The sequence below is a fragment of the Leptonychotes weddellii genome, chromosome 8 (assembly GCF_054177405.1).
Source record: "Leptonychotes weddellii isolate Sample4059 chromosome 8, ASM5417740v2, whole genome shotgun sequence".
NCBI classification, from domain to species: domain Eukaryota; kingdom Metazoa; phylum Chordata; class Mammalia; order Carnivora; family Phocidae; genus Leptonychotes; species Leptonychotes weddellii.
The window spans coordinates 113,798,994-113,820,861 of NC_138376.1; the positions used below are offsets into that span (position 1 = coordinate 113,798,994).

Below are 21,868 nucleotides of genomic sequence, written 5' to 3' on the forward strand. Positions count from 1 at the left end.
ATCCCCTCTCATGCTGTTTCTCTCTCTCTCTCTCTCTCAAATAAAGAAATAAATCTTTAAAAAAAAAAAAAAAAAAAAAACCTCAATGAGATACCACCGGACACCAGTCAGATTGCCTAAAATTAAGTCAGGAAAGAACAGATGTTGGCGGGGATGCGGAGAAAGGGGAACCCTCCTACACTGTTGGTGGGAATGCAGGCTGGTGCAGCCACTCTGGAAAACAGTATGGAGGTTCCTCAGAAAGTTGAAAATAGAGCTACCATACGACCTAGCAATTGCACTACTGCGTATTTACCTCAAAGATACAAATGTAGGGATCCGAAGGGGTATGTGCACCCGGATGTTTATAGCAGCAATGTCCACAATAGCCAATCTATGGAAAGAGCCAAGATGTCCATTGACAGATGAATGGATAAAGAAGATGTGGTATATACATACAATGGAATATTATGCAGCCAACAAAAGGAATGAGATCTTGCCATTTGCAATGACTTGGATGGAACTGGAGGGTATTATGCTGAGCGAAATAAGTCAAGCAAAGACATGTATCATATGACCTCACTGATATGAGGAATTCTTAATCTCAGGAAACAAACTGAGGGTTGCTGGAGTGGTGGGGGTTGGGAGGGATGGGGTGGCTGGGTGATAGACATTGGGGCAGGTATGTGCTATGGTGAGCGCTGTGAATCACAGACCTGTACCTCTGAAACATAATACATTGTATGTTAAAAAATTTAAAAAAAGAAGATAGCAGGAAGGGAAAAATGAAGTGGGGGAAATCGGAGGGGGAGAGGAACCATGAGAGACTATGGACTCTGAGAAACAATCTGAGGGTTCTAGAGGGGAGGGGCGTAGAGGATGGATTAGCCTGGTGATGGGTATTTTTTTTTTTTAAGATTTTATTTATTTATTTGAGACAGAGAGAATGAGAGAGAGAGCACATGAGAGGTGGGAGGGTCAGAGGGAGAAGCAGGCTCCCTGCCGAGGAGAGAGCCCAATGCGGGACTCGATCCAGGGACTCCAGGATCATGACCTGAGCCGAAGGCAGTCGCTTAACCAACTGAGCCACCCAGGCGCCCCTGGTGATGGGTATTAAAGAGAGCAGGTACTGAATGGAGCAATGGGTGTTATACGTAATGAATCATGGAACACTACATGAAAAACTGATGATGTAATGTATGGTGATTAACATAACATAGTAAAAATAAATAAATATAAAGACCCAGAAGTGTTAGCAAAAAGATGGAAAAGTAATGTTAGCACCAAATTAGAAGAGTGCTGAAACGGCTGTATTAAAATCAACAAAGTAGATGTACAAGTGCTTTCTTCAAGACCAGAACACCATTATTTTCAAAGATACATGGAATATTCACCAAAATAGACCATCGTTTGTGCCATAAAATCAATCATTATAATTTTAGAAAAATTGAAATCATTAAAATCATGTTCGTTTAGTATAATAGAATTAAATAAGAAATAATAACGTAGATGAAAAATCTACAAATATTTGAAAGTGAAACAATATATTTTAATGGGTCAAAGAAGAATCAGAAAATGAGAAAGTATTTTGAACTGAAAAAAAGATGTGAAAATAGGACATATGGAAGTCTATGAAATGCTGTTAAAGTTTTCAGTAAAGCATTATTTATGTTAGAAAACAAGAAGAGTCTCAGATCAATGCCCTCAGCTTCCACCATAAGAAACAAGAAGAGTAAATTAAATCCAGAGTAAGTGGTAGAATTGAAATAACAAATAAATGAAATAGATAACAAAAACAATAGAGAAAATTCGTAAAATCCTCATTTAGTGGAGTTCAATAAAATTGGTAAACACACAGCCACAGTGATAACAAAAAAAGAGAAAAGGCACAAATTACCTATAACAGGCATGAAAGAGGAGATTATTCAATTTCTACAGAAATGCAAAGAGACTGGTAAGGAAATATGTGCAGTTTCATTCCAATAAATTCAGCAAATCAAGTGGACAAATGCCTTGAAAGACACCAAATTCCTTGAAAGTACCAAATCCCCTTCTAAGAGAAATATTTAACCTGAGTAGCTTTATATTTATTAAAGAAATTGAATTTTTAATGAAAATGTTTCCCATGAAGAAACCTCCAGGTTCAGAGGGCTTACTGGTAAATTTTAGCAAATAGTACTCACTGTACCCAAACTCCTTCCAAAAATGGAGGAGAGTATACTTCCCAATTCATCCTGTGAGGGCTGTATTATCTTCATACCAAAACCTGACAAAGAAATTGTAAGAAAGCTGCAGACTATTGAACAGATAGAGATGCAAAGTCATAAAACTTATTCTTAATAAAGAGTAACAAATATAATGACTAAATCTTACGTTTAAATAATAATGCTGTAGATGTAAGATCTAACTTCTAAATTGACTTGTTCTAAGGTAAACTGAGTGAAAATTTCTGGCTATATTTCTATGAGTTCATGCAATTTTACCTCTTGTTTCATATAAAAATAGCTTTATATCTGATTCTTAATGCAGATTGCCAAGTGTATAATTTTAGACATTGAAGAAATTATTATAGTTCTCACTTAGGTTAAAGTTTTAAGGTTAAAACTTTAAGACCTTCACAGAATACCACCGCACACCCCCCTTCCTCCAATATTTACTTTCTATCAGTGGTGTTTTACTTCAGTCAAATTCATTTTTATTATACTGGGGCAAATAAATAGCATTATGATATCAATTCTGAACGTTTCTAATATAATAGAAGTTCTTGGTGCAGTTTTAATTGTTCATTTGATTTCTTGAAGATGATTTAGATGGGTGGGAGTAATTGAAACAGAAATTCATCTTTACCCTTAAGCTTTTGTTGCTTTGTGTAACCATAGTATTTTTCGAATTGACAAACTTACCTGGCTTTATGTCTAAATGATAGACTTTGAGTGTACTTGGGGTAGTATTCCTAATTTTCTACAGATATTTTCTGCATAGGATATTTTAATCTATATAAAATTATATTTCTTCAATGACATTTCATTCTTTTTAGGCTATAAATAGTATTAAGATATTAGTACTCTTTCTGTAGTAACCTAATGTGTTGGCAGAAGTGAAATACGGCATTATTGATGTTTTAAGACAGTAATTTAGTACTTATCAAACTATTTTAATGGTTATTCTTTGTCATGTCTAGAATCGATCAGTGACTTATATTCTGGTTTCATGTTGTTTTTTCCTAGTAGACTGAGAAGCCACAGATAGAAATAAAGGCATAGAAAAAAATAATAGTATGTACATTGCTAGTGCTGTGAGTACATTTATCTCATGACTGTCAGTCTTTTAAAAAAGAATATTGAAATAATATGTTTGTAACTCACAGCATTGGAATCAGTAAGATTTTAAAAAATTATGTTTCACCCTATAGATATTCACTGAAGCATTTATTCCTTTAAAGTTTCTTTTCAATGTTTACAAAGGTGCTTTTAGTTTTTAAGACAGCTTATTTTCTGTTTATTTATCTCTCTTACACACACACACACTCAACACACACACACACTCCCCAAAGATAAAACAATGCTTAGAATGAATAATTTGTTTACATTTTCGGAATATCTAGAAGAGTTTCATTTGGGTTTTATTTTTAATGGAAATAGCAGTGTTTTCAATTTATGCCTGTTAACATCTTTAGAGAAGAGAAGCTATAAATCACTTAATATCCAATATATAATAATTTTATCAACTATTTTACAAAAATGTGTTGTTCTATGATTATCTTACTCAATTAAACAGTATTACTGTTATCTCCCTTCTACAATGGAAATAATATTAAAATGTTCATAAGTTAAAATACTAGGGCCAAAGCTGTACAGTTTAATGTATTATTCATATATACAAGAAATAATTCATCCAGTACTCTAAGCATTCACTTTATTATTTGATAACATGAGAATAAGAAAACTAGAGTGTTTTCAGTATTTCCTTTCCATGTATTTGCAGGCATTATAATTTAAAATCAAAGTCTATTACAACATTTTTTTCTTACCATTTTGGTGACATTTTCTAAGGTTTTAGGAATAGTAATTATACTAGCAATCAATGTTGCTTTTGAATATAATTTTAAGATCTTATTTTCTAGGGGAAAAGAAATTATTTTTGGTGTAAGTCTGCTATAAATGTTAATCAGTTTATGTATAATGTAGGAATAGCTGGACTAAGATTTATATACAACTTTTATTATGAAGTGATTCTAATCATACTGCTCAGTTTGCAAAACAAGTAAATAGGGAATTTATTTAATTTCCCCAGTATTTTGAGTTAGTGAGTGTAAAATTTGATGGGTAAATAGCTAGCCTGTTATCCTTCCAGAAAATTATTCTTAAAGATGCTCTCTTAATTGATAAGAATAGCACAAAGCATCATATGTACTACTTTTGCCAAAGCCAAATAGATATCATAGTTTTAAAAAAGGTATCAGAGTAGGCAGTGCTCATGCTTTTCTTTTAATTTTCACAGATGAGAATACTGTCATACTGTTAATCCATTAACTGCCTCACGAGCTTTATTACAGTTACGATTTCTTGTCAGACACTGCATCTTTTAAAGAAATATTTTTAGATTTGTATATATTGCTCCTGTGGCTTATGCCAGTAGCTATATCATCTTCCCTCCTTTTCCTCTACATTTTTTCTCCATCCTGAATTCATCATGTTTCTCTACAACTTTTGTATATCTCCTTTATTATGTTAGTTTCCATTCATTTTGCCCTTCATCTCTCCTATTTCCCTTCATCTGTATCTACAGTTTCCCATTTTTTAAAAATCAAGTCACCTCTTAAGAATCTTCTGGAAATTGCGTATCTTGGAAATATAAGCCAATTTACATACAAAATTCCTCAACCCTAGTTGATGGTACCTACTTTATATCTCATATCATCTCCCATGAATTACTCAGTTTTGCTCCTAACCCACCTTCTGATTGTAAAGGTGTGCCAGGTTTGGTTAGTTAGATTTGCTATTCCCACTTTGTTTACATAAATTTCTCCTTCATTTTCTCAAAAGGACGAAAGAAAAAGTAAAACTGCATGTTTTATACTTATGTAGTTTATATGTGGTATGTATTATACACATACTTTATATGTATATACATAATGCTACTTAAGTGTATATCAGTATACTTACCCATATACTATACTTAGATAATATATACATATATACATATAATACAGACATACTTAAGTAGCATATGTGTAGTATTACATGCAGTGGTATTAAAGAGACTATTAGAAAAAAGTGATATCTTGTATGAAGTTGAATTTGTATTTAGGAAATTGCAGAAATAATTGAAAAAATCATGTATATTTATTGCATGCATAAGTTTGTATTTGGTTATTCTTTTATGGAGTATTTTCTGGCATTTGTTTCTCTCTGTTATCCAAAATAATTGTGAACCACTGGTCCCTATAATTAGTATTTACTTTTGGAATAGTTAATAATTTAATACTGTCTTTAAAGTAAATGGTACTTTTAAACAAAGGTGTATATGATTTTCTTTAGCAAAGTAGAAATAGTAATCCTTTATAAATATTATATATTTATGTGTATGATATACATTTATATGTAGGATAAGATTAGAATGTTTTTATTTATATATTCAGACAACACTGAAGATCGCTCTTGTATTTCCCTTATCACCTTAAAAAAAATATTTAAAAGCTTTGTATAGCTGCTTAGCTCTACTTATATTTTACAGAAATAATTTCATCTGTTAAGGCTATTAAGGGATTATTTTAAGATTGAGTTTATGGAATGTCATATATGTATCTTGGAATAAGCTTATTACTGTTGAGTAGGCTTTTATTTAGGGGGTGTCTGATTGGCGCAGTCAGTTAAGCTTCTGCCTCATGATTTCAGCTCAGGTCATGATCTCAGGGTTGTGAGATGGAGCCCCATGTTGGGCTCCATGCTCAGCGCAGAGTCTGCTTGAAATTCTCTCTCCCTCTCCCTCTGCCCCTCCCCTGTGTGCTCACGCTCTATCAAAAATAAATGAATAAATCTTTAAAATAAATGAGTAAATCTTTAAAATAAAAGATTGTAGGGGTGCCTGGGTGGCTCAGTTGATTAAGCGTCTGCCTTTGGCTCAGGTCATGATCTCAGGGTCCTGGGATCAAGTCCCACATCGGGCTCCCTGCTCAGTGGGGGAGCCTACTTCTCACTCTCCCTCTGCAGCTCCCCCTGCTTGTGCTCTCTCACTCTCTCTGTCAAATAAATAAATAAAATCTTTAAAAATAAATAAATAAAAGATTTTATTTAGAAATTTGTTAGAGATACTTTGAACTTGAAATATTGTGTTAAATATTGGCATTTAGAAACACAGCTAATTGTCTTTATCCGTCTTCATTTAAATTTTAATACTGTTTTAAATATATAAGCATATGAGGAGCCCAAATAAATGGACATTGAGGAAGATGATAGTAAATGTTGACTTGTATGTAAGTGGAGGTCAGTTCCATGGTTTTGTGCTGTCCTCAGCAGTTCTGCCTTCCAGTAGGGCAGCTTTTAAAGTCAATTGACCATTAATAACTAGAAGTGTATCAACTTGAGTTGAAAAGAAGTAATTTAAAGAACAGAAATCACCCAGGAGAATGATTTAAAAAAAATTTTTTTTGCAGGCAAAATAAATAATATTAGAACCAAAAAATTAAAAGGTTGTATACTTTGGTCATATAAAAGTATTTTTCAGATAGCTTTTAAGTGGCTCAGAGGCATAAAATAAATATCTAATCAAAAAAGTGTCCCTTCAGGGGCGCCTGGGTGGCTCAATCCTTAAGTGGCTGCCTTCGACTCACGTCATGATCTTGGGGTCCTGGGATCAAGCCCCGCATCAGGCTCCCTGCTCAGCAGGAAGCCTGCTTCTCCCTCTCCCACTCCCCCTGCTTGTGTTCCCTCTCTTGCTGTGTCTATCTCTGTCAAATAAATAAAATCTTTTTAAAAAAAAAAAGTGTCCCTTCAGATTTTAAAAATCATCTCATTACTGTGAGAAATGGATAACATGTCTTGAAGCTCTCAATCTGAGGTATTTTTAATTGATCCTAATTCCAAATATACATTTTTGTCTCCAAATTTTAGTTAATTTAAAAAATTTGTTCTAGGGGTGCCTCGGTGGCTCAGTTGGTTAAGCATTTGCCTTTGGCTCAAGTCATGATCTCAGAGTCCTGGGGTCCAGCCCCACATCGGGTGGGGCAGAGTCGGCTTCTCCTTCTGCCCTTTACTCTCCTCTTTCTCTCTCTCAAATAAATAAATAAAATATTTTAAAAAATTGTTCTGTCTAATACAACCAGTTTTTCTGATGAGATATTGGTTGTAATTACTTGGTAATTTATGTATAGGTGTAGTTTATTCTAAGAATCTATAAGAATACATTCTGTTTTTCTGAACTCAGTAATACGTATATCACTATTATATCATTCTTATGCTGGCTTAAGGAATAAAGTAAAAATAATTTAAAATAGTGTCAATACCATATTAAATCTCATTTGCATTAAAGAGGGTTATGGAAATGTAAAATTAATGTGTTGACTTCAGCTTGGAAAATAATGAAAAATTTTAAAGTGAAAATTATAATACCAATTGTGTATAGCTTGGTTTTTAGATTTTGTTTCTAAAAATGGAATTCTTCACTCCTCTTCTATAGGCTATTCACTCTGTTGCTTGGCATCATGAGGGAAAACAATTTATTTGCAGTCATTCAGATGGCACCTTGACTATATGGAATGTTAGGTCTCCAGCTAAGCCTATACAGACAATCACTCCACATGGTAAGAACGTATTCCTTTTGAACACTACATAAATTGTGATGTACAATAAACTGTTCGGAGTTTCCATTTGGATTTATTTGTTTTTGAGGATAAGAATGAGTTTTCTTTCATTTTGAGGAAATTAAAAATATGTATACATTTAGAAATAAAATGTAACAACCAGGTAATACAATCTCAAATTAACTGTATTTACAATTGAAATTTCAAATTTGAACTTTGAGAAAGTGAATGGTACATTATATTCTGAATATTGTTTGTCCAGTAGTCCAGAAAGTAAGTAATTTTGTGAATGATACAGGACTGACTTTAAGCCTTTGTCATCTTAAAGTTATCAGTTGCATGTTGCTAATACACACATACACATACATACACATAACAGTTTGCAGAAAACTTTGAACTCTACAAAAGGTAATTTTATGCATTGAAGTATTATGTCAAAGGTGTCCAAGATCACCCCAGGTTTAATGATTTACTAGTAAGACTCACAGGACTCAGCAAAAGGATGAAGAGCAAAATCAGCAAAGGGAAAAGGTACATGGGATGAAGTCTGGGAGAAGCCAGGCTCAAGCTTCCAATGGTCCTTTCCCAGTAGAGTGACACAAGACATGCTTACTTCCTTTAGCAATGAGTTATTACCAGGTGTGTGAAATGTTGTCTATTGTGGAAGCTCATTTGAGCCCAGGAGCCCAGAGTTTTTATTGGAATCAGTCCATAGCACTTTCTACTTATAGCACACACCAAAATTTCAGATGCCCAGAAGGAAATCAGGGATTCACAGGAATTGTTTTGTTCATACAAACAACTTAGGCACAGTGTACCACCCTTATCAGTCTGGGAATGGTGGAAACCATCTTGAAAGCCAGTTACCAGATGCCAACCAAGAGCTAACCTTTTGAGGGGATAGCAGTCTCAGGCTTGCTTGTTCTTTTCTGTGCAAGAGCTATTTATAGAACCTCTAAAGTTTTATTAGGGTGTTTATGAACAGATTACGAAGGCCTTCCTTGAGTTTGGATGAAGTTTAGGAATTTGCATTTCTTTATTAATCTGCATTCTCCAACCACCCTAAGAGACTCTTAGCCAGTGGATTTAGGGAGATTAAAGGAACTGTTCTTTACATTGGTAGTCTGTTGAAGAATATCCTTGTGGTATTGCTAATATTTCATTGATTGCTTTAAAATTATCAGTGCCCGCTTTAAAAAAGTATTGGTCCATCCTGAATTATTGCAATGTAGAAATTAAAGAAATAGTAAAATTAAATATTTATCTGTGGCAGGATGGGTTTTTAGAGTTGTTTGTTTTTTAGAAAAAAATAGTAATTCATAAAGCCACACATTTTAGTATACTTTACCATTGCCTTGTGGTTGCAGTCATCTGGAAAAGCCCTAATTTTAAATTTGCTCTGGGTCTATTTATGCATGCATCCAGGGGATAGATAGCCCTTATGATTGAGGTTCCAGTTTTTCTTAATATATTTTCATTCTTTATTCTTTATTCATTCTTTCATTCTTGGTGATACACCTGAGAATTACCATAAATTTTAGGATTTCCTAAGACCTCTAGAACCTAAGAATCCTGAAAACCAAAAAAGATGATTAGTCTTAAAAACTTTCATTTCAAATTTAGAGAAAATGAACCTAGTATCAAAGGCAGTAGAAATATGTAACATTGGCTTTGCAGTTTTAAGTCTATCTAAATTTTTATCTTTTTTTATAAGAATGGTACTTTTTTCTTTTGAATCACTTGAGAGTAAGTTGTTGACATACTGCCCAGTCACCCCAAAACATTCCAATATCTATTTTTTACAAATAAGAACATTATCCTGTATCACCAAGTTTTGCCTTTTATCAAAAGGGTCTATATGCAGATTACATTTAGTTGTTTCAAACTGAAACGGTTCTTGAGCCTTTTCTTGAGTTTCATAACTGACAAATTTTGAATATTCTAGGTCAGTTATTTTATAGAATGTGTCCGCATTTGGTTTTGTCAGATGGTTTTTCATGCTTAGAATCAGGTTTGGAATATCTTAAAACGATTGATGCATTCTTTTTGCTGCCTCTCAAGTGGAACTTGTGTTTGATTTGTTCAGATTGATGGTGTCTTATACCTTGATCTCTTGATTAAACTTCTGTCTGTTAGATTTCTCTATTATAATGTTCTTTTTCCTGTGAAATTGATAACTATTTTTGATTTGTATTTGTAATCAATAAATATTTGGATTTGAAGGAGGTACTTTGAGACTCTATCAACATACTGTTCCTCCTCAAACTTTTATCCTCTGGTTTTAGCACCTGTTGTTGTTTCTTGGCTGGATTAATTTTATTGTGGTAATTGCCAAATGGTAACTTTTCTATTTAATCTTGACCTCTCTTTATATCAAAAACTTAGATCTTTGGGAGCAGACTCTGAGAAGTGGCATAAGTAAGTTTCTGTAGAGTTTATAGTATCTTAGCAAAAGAGGGCCACTAGCTAAAATTATTTTTTTTATTTTTATTTTTTTAAAAGATTTTATTTATTTATTTGAGAGAGAGAGAATGAGAGAGAGCACATGAGAGGGGGGAGGGTCAGAGGGAGAAGCAGACTCCCTGCTGAGCAGAGAGCCCAATGCGGGACTCGATCCAGGGACTCCAGGATCATGACCTGAGCTGAAGGCAGTTGCTTAACCAACTGAGCCACCCAGGCGCCCCCTAAAATTATTTTTAAACAAGACAAAGAATATTTGATTTAGTATTTTTTTTTCAAAATTAAAATCCAAACAAAATGTAAATACTTTTTTTCTGTGGCAGGTGTTAAGTAGGATGGCATTTATTGCATATTATAGCAGTCTAAAAATGTAGATGATCAGATGTACTCTTTATTTATAAAATATGAATTATTTTTGATGGTAGTAATGTTTACTGCTTATTTTTAGTGGTAGGTAACTTACCAGAGTTAAATTTATGTTGATAGCTGATTTCAGTGACAAAACTAAGTGCATTTTTACACATTAAAGCACATGCCATGACAAGGTGTCATGTATTCCATATATATCCCTACTTTATGGTATATAATTTTGGTATACTAAATGTCTGCTTTGATGGATTGAAAATTAGGGTTATTTTCTCATTACTATCTTCTGTTGTGATCTCTTGCTTTTACTTTCTGGCAGTTATGGTAAATTACTTTATACTAGACTTAAATTTTTTTCCGTTTCGGGTTTTTTCTAATTTAAACCTATTTAATGGTTGTTTGAGTATCTTCTTCTTAAAAAACATTTGTAAGTATTACCTTGATAGCTAGGAACTAATTGTACTTTAAGACTCCTACCAGTACGTCATTATGTGATGTTTAGTGTTAAGAATAATTTAAGATATCCTTGAATAATCTGTTCAGAAGACATATTACATCAGCCTAACATGGGGTTTTAAAACCAGAAGACCTGTGGTCAAGCCCTGGTTCCATAATCTCTGGGTCTATGACCTTTGGGAAGTCAGTTAACTTTTCTGAACTTCAGCCTTCTCATCTATAAATGGAGATAATTAAATTTAATCTTCTCATATGGTTGTTATGGAGATTATTTTTATTTATTCAACAAATATTGGATCTACCATGTAATAGGCACAGTTCTACATCCTGGATTAAATAAGCAAAATGTAAGTGAAAGTACCTGAAAATTGTGATGTGCTGTACGTATGTGATCATAATAAATATAAATCTGCATATGCTATTAATTTGTTAGGCTACGACTGAAAGATTGTTAGTGTTCCCCAAAATATATTTCACATATGAATTTTTCTTATATTAATGAGTTTTTCGGTGAAAAGCCATGTTATAGTCAAAGATTTGGAAATGCTGAATTAAAGTTGAGCATTTTCTTCAGCGTTAAGACTTCTTAACTTTTAATGTGTACTATAAATTTCTAAGAGGGAGAATATACACACACACACACACACACATAAATATTTATTATACTGGTTTATATATACATTTATTTTATGTGGCTTTTCACAAATTTATTTGACTTTAATGTCTTTCATTCGGAGAACATCTTGTGGTTCTCCAGTGCTCTCTAAAATACACTTTGAAGAATGATGGCCTTGAACTATAATTGAATCCTAAGACAGTTCTCTCCAGATTTGTTAGCTGTGTTCAGTTTATCCTTGGATGTCATCTTTCATTGCTTAAGTTGTTTGATAGCAAACTCTTATTCTGAGGGGCAGAGCAGTTATCTAGATAGTGATGATAAAATAGCCAGCAAAGGAAAATAATTTGATTCATTTAAGATAATTTTTTGATATAATATTGGATAATTTTGCAATGCATATAAAAATGGTTGATAGTTAATTTTTTTTTCGGAAAGTTTTCATTTGTGTGTCTGAAATACTTAACAGATGATTTGTTTACTAACTAAAAGAGTGATAGCTCCCTTTAATATGGTTTTTATGAATATCAGAGAACATTTCCTGGCAGTGAGACAACCTGGAATGTAACTCTAGCTTTGCTATGTGTGGAAATACTTTCTGGAGATAATTACTGTTCTCTGGGACTTTAGTTTCATCATCTGTAAAATGGCAGGAATGTACAAGGTGATTTTTAAGGTATAAAGTTTTGTGAATATGTGGAAATTAAGCAGGATTTGTTCCACCTATTGACTACAGAGTCATTTCATCTTGGTGGGTTGTAAATTTTGTATTTCTGTGTGGTAAGCCTAGGGGTGAGTTCTGCTTCTCTCTTTTTGACCTGTTTCCTCTGACAAACAAACTTTCATAATTTGGGGGGGAAGAATTTGATAGTCCTGGCATAGCTCATACATTTACCCTGAAGCAATCATCATGGTTCAGTGAGTTGCTGGCTCAGGGCACCACAGGATCTCCCTTGTAACCCTGGGTATGTGTGTGTCAAAGTGTCATTTCTCTGATTGTCATCTTCACCAACATTAGATGATTCTCAAAGGAAATGGAGGTGATAGATGGTCAAAATCGATAGGTGTCCATTATAGGAAATGACAGTTTAAAATTTAGCTTCTGGAGCTTATTCATCAGTGTGATCAAGGAATAAACCAAGATTGGGGAACTTTATTAAGTGTCGCTGAAGAAAAAATTTTACATAAGTAAAAGTCAATGTAATAGTTTAAGGATGTGACCTACAAAAATTTCTATTAATCTACTTTTAAGATTCACCTGAGCATAAAACATTCAATAAATAATAAAACCATACTGCAGTTCTTTATATAGTTCATTGCAAAGTTTTCCTCAGTTTATGAATTTGAAAGGACTTACCAGACTCTACAGAACATAAGCAAATAAAACTTTTATGCAAGTAAAACTTTTCTTTAAAGGCAAAGGATGTCCTGCAGCAGGAGAAACACAATGCAGGTAAGCATTCCGAGAGGCATCCCACATGCAGGCTCCCACAGACACATGTATCCAAGGATTGTGCTGAGTCTTCAGCTCCAACCACCTAGATCTAGCTTCTGAGAAACTCAGTTTACCCTTTCAGTTATCAAGCCAGTCTTGTCACACCAGTTAAGCCAGTTGCCAGCCATCAGTAAAACTGTTACACTGGGGGTCACTGGGGGAGTTTTGGGAGTTTGGGATCTTGAACAAGCATATCATAAATCCCACTGCCCTTGGCCATGAGTCAAAAATCAGGTATCCAAGTGTCTCTAGTCCAGCTATAAATCAACTCTGTCTTCATACTTACTAAAGAAAGAGCACCCTCCTCATTTTGGACTAGTATTATTAACAATGTCATTCTCCAGTTTGAATCCTTTTATTTTCTAGAACATCACTGTTCAATAAAAATATAATGCAAACTGCATGTGTAATTGTGAATTTACTAATAACTATATGAAGAGCAGTTTAAAATGTAAAATTGTTTTTAATAATAAATGTTTAACTCAAAATATCATTTAAATATGTAATCAACTTACAAACTTGAGATATTTCACATCCCTTTTTGTACTCTTTGAAATCTGTGTACTTTATGCTTGGACCAGCCACATTTTAAGTGCTCTATAGCCATGTGTGAGTGGTGGCTACCATACTGGATAGCCAGCTCTAGGCTGAAAACATAATTGCTGTGTAACAACTGTATCAGTTAGAAAATGTGTTCTACATTCTAAATATCAAAATTAAAAACAAAGGAGACCCTTATTTTTGTCAGTGATCCTCACTTATTTTTAATGCATCTTTTCATTCAATAGACATTTATTGATCACCCCCTATGTACCGGAGATTAAATGCTGGAAGTGTATTCCCCTGGAAGAACTCAGAATCCAGTGAATGAAAATGATCTATCAATGGATTACTAAAATACATAAGTGCTGATACAGGTGTACATAATATGCTGTGGAAACAGAATTAGTATGCTTTTGGATGAAGGGTGTAGGAAGATTTCACAAATTCAAGTTATATGAGCTTGGTCTTAAAGGATGAGTGGGGAGTGATAAGATGGGAAAGAGCAGAGCAAGGTTATTTTAGTCAGAAGATACAAAGACATAATCAAAAGCCAGGGTATTCTTAGAAAACTGCTAATAGTTTAATATGGCCAGAGTTTAAAATACTTTTGGGAAAGATGCAGGAAACAATGGCAGAACTGTATATGGAGGCAAGAATAGATATTGTAGTATGCTAAAGAGTTTGGACATCCTGATGGAGACCTAAATGATTTTACAGTGAGAAACATAAAATTTATCTTTTGGAAATACTACTTTGATGCATTAGGAGAGCTGGGGGCAGAAGAGGGAGACCAATTAAGAAGCTTTTGTAAATGATAAATAATGAAGATTTCAATTGTGACAGCAAATGGGAAGAAATGGACATACATGAATACAATTTTGGAATTTAATCAACAGAACTGAGGCCAATTTTTTTGTGGCTGGGTGGTTTATAGAAATGGGAAGCAGGGCATAGTAAAAGATAAGAAATCAGATGTGACTTGGAGGTTTATATGATTTATTAAGTTGTTTTATAATTAACCAGCTCTTTTAAACAACTTATCAAGGTAGTTCACAGGTGTCTGAACAAGCACCAGTTGAGTAAGCATAGGTTTTTGCTGCTCAGGGACACAGCAAGTAAGAAGTAAAATGACATCTAGTGGTGAAATCAGGTGATCTTCTAAACATCCTTTAATTTACATATGCTTTATAAAAATCATAGCAAGTGCCTTATTACTTGATTTGATTTAGAAAAAGATTAGTCTAGGATTACAGATGAATAAATTGCCTTTCTGGAATGTAAGCAATAATTGGTGACATAATTTTAAAAATCTGAGTTGAAATCAGATTATGCCTATCAAAAGGACTCATTAATTTCCAAGCAAGATTCATGAAGAAAGATCACTGTAAAAACTGCAACATTTGACTTACAGAGGTAATAAAACTACTCTGTTACCATCCTTGTAGGGGGTGGGAAAAAAGTTTACTTACAAAGAAATAAAAATCAGACTGACTTTAAACTTTATTACAAGTTTAAATACTGGACATAAGAGAGGAACATAGAAGACTATTGAGCAAGACAAAAGCTAAGAATTTTGTACCTAGCCAGGTTTTTTGCATGATATATAAGCTCAAACTTGTAAAGATATACCACCCAATGCCCTTCCTTAAAAATTGTTCTAGCTACTGAAAGATTGATGGTGAATATTGGAATAAGTTAAATTGAGTTATAGCTGAATAATTGTTCACTTCATGAAGCAAAATGCATACAAAAAATAACTTCTGAAAATAAATGTAAAATATAAATGTAATAAATGTAAAATTTGTGTCTGTAATCTCAAATTATATCAGTCTGACACTCCCATTAGAGCTTTGGGTGGTAGAAGGAGAATAAAGGCCTGAGGCTGGCCTTCAGAGCAACCATTTAAATTCTTTACTGAAAGCTCACATATTTCTGAACAGATTGAAATAGTGGTTGAAATTCTGTGTTCCTTGTACAGTGTGAGGGACTACTTTTCAGATTTAGGCCTCCTTTTTTCCTACCTTTCTTTTTTTTGTGCCTTCCCCCATGTTCAAGCAGCCCAGTGACCAGCTACACTATGTCAAAAATCTTAACACGTGTTCTTCAAAAATATATTTCTAAAATTATGTATATTAGTACACATATATTTAAATATGAGGGTTTTTGTCATTGTTTTGTATACAATGGAATTATATTAATCTTTTTTGTATTTTTTTAATCTACTCTCCTTGAGGAAAGTCCCTTCATGTCATCTGGCATAGCTCTAATTCCTTCATTTTAATGGTTGTGTAATAGCCAATTCTGTTCCTAGTTTTTCACAAAGTATTCAGCCATTCCAACATGAAGAGCAGTCACTTTATTTTCAGTTCTTGATCACTATAAGTTACGCTCTCTACCATCTTGTACATATTTTATAGGCCAATGCCTTTTGTTTCTATGGAATAAATGCTTAGGAGTAGAATTGCTCTTCCTAAGAATTAAAGTTTTAAATATTTCTATTTTTAATTAGTGTTCTCAGACTGCCTTCCAAAGAGACTGTACCCTTTGCACATTTCTTTCAGTCATGTATGAGTACCTCTTTGACAACAATCCCGCCAGCAGTAGGTATTAAAGCTCATTTTACTTTCTGTATTTTACTTTTTTTTTTTTAAACTTCCTCTTTTCTCAAGGTTTCAAAGTTGACCAGAGATGAATGACTGGGGCTTTCTTCTTTCTCAGGTATTTTCTGGGCATGCACATGACCTTGCATGTGTGTGCAACCTTTTAGTCCTGGAGTGTGTTCAGTTTTTCAGGATTTTCTTTTAATTCTTGCCCAGGCTCTTATCTGACTCACCTGAAACCACAGCCTTAGGCAGCTGTGATATTATTTCTGTGATGCCCTGGAAGTGGAAGGCTTTCTGTACCTCTGAGCTGATGTCTGTGTCAAATGAAATTGCCACAGCACCCTGGGAATAGAGGTTTCCAGGGAGCTGCGCTGGGACAAAATATTGATTGTGGTTTAGGGAAGCTGGTTTTAACGGAATTGGCAAAAAAAAAAATTCAGCCCTCTTTGTTGCTGATACTATTGCATATTCATGTCTACCTAGCCACCTAGCTGGGGAGTGAGGAGGATGGGAATAACCCTCATCAGAATGTTCTAGTCCTCCCTGTCTTACCAAGGTTCAGTCATTTCTGTTGGGTAGACAATGTTCCACTTGTTTTGTGGCTTCAGTTTATTTCCAGAGTTCTGAAGTGATTAACTTTAGTTGTTTTGCTAGTATTTCCATTTTTGTGGGAGACAGAGGTCCTTACTTTTTTCTGGAAATCCATTTTCTTTCCTAGTTTCCTTCACTATTTATAGGTCGTGAGTCTACCATGTGAACTCCAAAGTCATTTTGTGCAAATCCGAGAAAAGCTGTTGGAATTCTAATTACATTAAATTTATGAATTAATTTTAGAAGAATTGACATTTTAAGATTTTAAGTTTTCTTGACTGGAAACATGATTAAGATCAATGAAGACTTAATTATTTAAATGTATACTTCTGTGTAGTTTTAAAATTTTTCTAAGAATTCAGTCATAAATGACACTAGGAAAGATGTTTGTAACATATGATGGATACAGTATTAATGACCTTTGAATATAAAATTTATTTTTAAATGTAGAGAAGATAACATACAAGCATAGGTAAAGGACATAAGCTATTTTTATTTTTATTTTTTTTATTTTTTTAAAGATTTATTTATTTATTTGAGAGAGAGAGAATGAGAGAGAGAGAGCACATGAGAGGGGGCACGGTTAGAGGGAGAAGCAGGCTCCTCGCCGAGCAGGGAGCCCGATGCGGGACTCAATCCAGGGACTCCAGGATCATGACCTGAGCCGAAGGCAGTGCCTTAACCAACTGAGCCACCCAGGCGCCCCGACATAAGCTATTTTTAAAAGAAGACATACAGATGACCAGAAAGTCGAAGAATATTGTTAAGAGATTAAAACAATACAAATTAAAATTAGATACCCTTTCCACTTAAAAACAACAAAAAAATAGCACTGTTTGGGAAGAATGTGGCAAACTGTGGTCTTAAACAGCTAATGGAAGTATGAATTGGTACAACCTGTTTGGAAGACAGTTTGACCCAGATATTCCTTTTCCTAAGAATTAATCCTAAGGAAAAATCATTAATTTACTCACTTATTAAATAGTTACTGAGTGCCCACTGATAGGTCAAACAATGTTTGTCACCAGGGATACATCAACAGAAAGCACATATACACTTAAAAATTTTGCTTTCACAGAATTTACATTCTTCTTGGTGAGTCAAACAACAAACAATGAAATTTTAAACAAAAGTTTATTAGAATGAACTAGGTGTATTATGGGGGGAAAAAGCTGGGAAAGAAGTATTGGGATAGGGGCATGTGACTGGGATCTCCAAAAATAATATATTAATGTTGAGAATGATTAATCTCTAAAAATGAAGATATGTTTTATTTTCTTTATATTTTTCTGAGGTGTTTCTACAATGAACATGTAGAATAGCAGAAATCAAACTTTTTTTAAAATAATAAAATTCTTTATGAGTTTCTGACATTTTGTAGAGTTTGGTTTATTTTAGTGGTCTTTTTGGACATTACAATGAATGGATTTTACTTTAGGAGAATAATATAAATGAAGTTATTAGCATAGGGTTTAATTTTGCAACTGTAACACTTGGGTGAAAAACGTGATTTAGATTTGTTTTCCTCAAATCTAGCTATTTTAAAACTTGAATTGATTTAGAAAATTATAATTCTGCTTGCTTATCTGCAATTAAGAACATTGGGAAGGCTATAAATTTCTTTTACAAGAATTTAGTCTTGTCACATAAAGGTCATTACTAAGTTACTCATTTACTTTTCAGCACTGAATTTCAAACAGTAGATTTACTTGATTATTTTAAATATTTTATATTAAATACTTCTTTCAAAATATTTTTAAAATGTTTCATGGTGTATTTCATTGTATTTTACTTTCATTTTATATATAAACTTATCAATATAAGAATTTAGAGTAACTTAGAATTTTAGAATTTAATGCAGGAAAATATATTTTAGGAAAACAATTAAAGGATGGGAAGAAGCCAGAACCGTGCAAACCTATCCTGAAGGTGGAATTCAAAACGACTAGATCTGGGTAAGATTTTACTTCATTGCCTATATTCATTGTATATAATTACTCAAATAGCACTAAAGGCTGTTTTATCATTATATTGTAAAGCCTACTTTAGAATGGTCTAGCTCAGTCTTAAATTTTATGCATTCTTTATTTAACAAAATAACTAAAATTGGTAAGTTTAGGATAAAGTATTTCTTTGTATTCTCTTTGTCTTAGTAGTTTTATAATGTGTCTTGGAAAGTTTGAATAATCTTTCCTATCAAATGTTATACATTCTGTTAGCTTAGTCTTCAGTAACAGTGGTGTTTATTCACTCCTGAAAATTGTGGAATAAGCAGTGAAAAAATATTTAAAACTTAACCTATTTATGCTATATATTTTAATTATGAAAGTTAGCTGTATTCTTCAAAAATTAAGTCTCGTAAGAATATTTGGCAATTACAAAAATACATACAGTTTAATATTAAAGGAAATTTGTCAGTTGTATTTTATATTTTTTATATGCACCAAATGTTTAAAAATATAATAAAGGAAAAAAACTGTAAATGTTTCTTTGAAAATGCCACATTTTATTAACCCCTAAAAGAAGCCTTTTATTTGTGTTCTAGTTCCCTGGGAAAAGTGTGTGGTTTTATTTACTATAGCTGTGTAAGAGAGTGAATTTATGTAGTGTATTTAGTGCATCGGTTCCCAGATTGTGGTCTTTGGGCCAGCAGCATTAGCTGAGAACCTGTTAGAAATGCAAATTCTCGGACTCCACCCCAGACCTTCTGAATCAGACACTCTTATCTGTGGCTGGAGCCAACCAATCTGTGTTTTAATTAGACCCACAAGAGATTCTGATGCATGGAAATTTAGAACCACTGATACATGTTTTTATATACCAGTTTATGACCACTGGTTGTTATAAATGGCCCACTTCCCTTTGTAATTTTCCCTTCTTCTAATCATAATCCTTTCAGCCCTTTTCTCATTTGAGAAAAGACAGTAGGCTGAAGAATTGTTAAGATTGCTATTACTTGTCCTTGATCCTCATTAGCCTTCCTCTGGGTTTCAGAAGATATATTGTGTTCCAAAAAGAGGTTGAATGAACTCCAAAAGGAGTGGCATCTGTTTAATTGACTGTGGCACCCTCACTTTGTGACCTTTGGCATAGAGTTATTTGATGTCTTTGTGCTTCAGTTTCCTCACTACGACATGAATATGATATAATAGGTCAGAAGGTCATTGTTATGATTTAAGTGAGACAGTCATGTATTGAAAACATTTTACAGAGTCCCGGGTACATAATAAACTTTCTATAAGTAGCTGCTCTTATTGTTTCTAGGAAACTTCCTACTACCAATTGATTTTTTTGCCATAATTTGTCGTATGGCAAAGGAATGTAAGTAGGAAAAGCAATGACAGCAAAAAAAAAAAAAAAGTGTGTGTGGGGAACCAGAAAAAAACCTGTTTCTAGCTTATATGAATTCAAGTGAATCATCATCAAATGAATTGTCTAAACATTTAAATTAACAGTGTTCATTGTCTTCTGAATTATCTATTCATTTTAACAAATACTCGTTGGCAACAAAGATAAAAGTCCAAGGAAGATTTTTTTTTTCCCTCTCTGTGCTTTACCTATTCCTGTTTTCAGTTCTTATAAATGGTAATATGTTTTCAGTTTCTTCAGGATGGCAGCAATATTTTTTCTTCTGTAAGATCAGACATGAAAAAAAAAAGTCTAGCTCTTTTGCATGCATTTGTAGATACCTTTAAATAGATCGATAGGATCACTCTCTGAGAACAGTCTTCACCAGCTTTCCAATTTCTTTTTCACCTGGGTTAGGACATGCAGTAAATTAAAAGGTTCTTTTTTCACCATGGCATCTTTCCTTGAGACAGTTCCCTAGAATTCCCAGTGTGTAGCCAGCATTGAGAACTACTGCACTCCCCATTGCACCTGCAGCAGAATCACCCTCTATTAAATAAGCCAGTCAACTCTCACCCTTTCCTGTTCCTAGCAAGTATCTTGGGCAGGTGCCAGCTAAAGGCATTCAGGTTAGCAGTAGGTAATGTTAGCAAATTGCCAGATTTTATTAGCAGAGCTTTTCTTCCCTCCTCAAGATCTTCTGCATTTTCTTCTTTTTACCTAGAAATCATTCTAGGCAGAAAGATTCTCTTTCATCCTTTATAGCTTAGCAGTAATATCCCTGCTTTGAGGATGTTTTGGCCATGTTGTCCAGGTTGGGTCCCCAGTAATATAGTCTCAAAGTATGCTATATATTTCCCTTCTAGAATTTGTACTTGTCATTAATAATGAAATTATGTGTTTAATGCATGCCTTCCCCTTTAAATATTAGCTCAGTGAAAGCATGGGACATACCTGTTTCACTTCTACTTGTCCTAGCATAGTGTTACTGAATGTAAGGAAGAACATAGGATAGTAATTCCCACTTAATATAAGTTGTTGTAAAGACCTGAAAGAGAAATATAATGTGTTTGGCACGTGGTAGATGTTTGGTAAATTATAGTCCTTTTTTCCTCTACTTCTACATTTTTCATTTCGCTAGTAGACTGCATAAGAAGTTACAGGTGGGGCAAAATTTTCAACAAGAATCAACTCAGGGTAGGTTCAAGTTTTCAAACAGATATTCACTTGAACTCCTTAGAGTTTTACACTATAGAGCATTGGAAGTTAGTGTCTTTTTTTTTTTTTTTTAAGATTTTACTCATTTTATTTGAGAGAGAGAACATGCAAGCAGGGGAGGGGCAGAGGTAGAGGGAGAGAATCTTTTTTTTTTTTTTTTTAAGATTTTATTTATTTATTTGACAGAGATAGACACAGTGAGAGAGGGAACACAAGCAAGGGGAGTGGGAGAGGGAGAAGCAGGCTCCCCGCAGAGCAGGGAGCCCGATGTGGGACTCGATCCCAGGACCCTGGGATCACGACCCAAACCGAAGGCAGTTGCTTAACCGACTGAGCCACCCAGGCGCCCCGAGGGAGAGAATCTTAAGCAGACTCTGCACTGAGCAGAAAGC

At 33.9% G+C, this 21,868-nt stretch overlaps 1 protein-coding gene across 6 annotated transcripts in view; it reads left to right on the forward strand.

The window, feature by feature from the left end:
• Positions 1-21,868, forward strand: part of STXBP5 (syntaxin binding protein 5) — a 177,151-nt gene that overhangs the window by 67,258 nt on the left and 88,025 nt on the right. For all 6 annotated transcript variants that reach the window (XM_031030702.2, XM_081829115.1, XM_006735799.3 and 3 more), the window contains exons 8-9: positions 7,657-7,780; positions 18,787-18,865. In XM_031030702.2, coding sequence (XP_030886562.1) covers positions 7,657-7,780; positions 18,787-18,865 — 203 coding nt within the window. The remainder of the gene's footprint in view (positions 1-7,656; positions 7,781-18,786; positions 18,866-21,868) is intronic.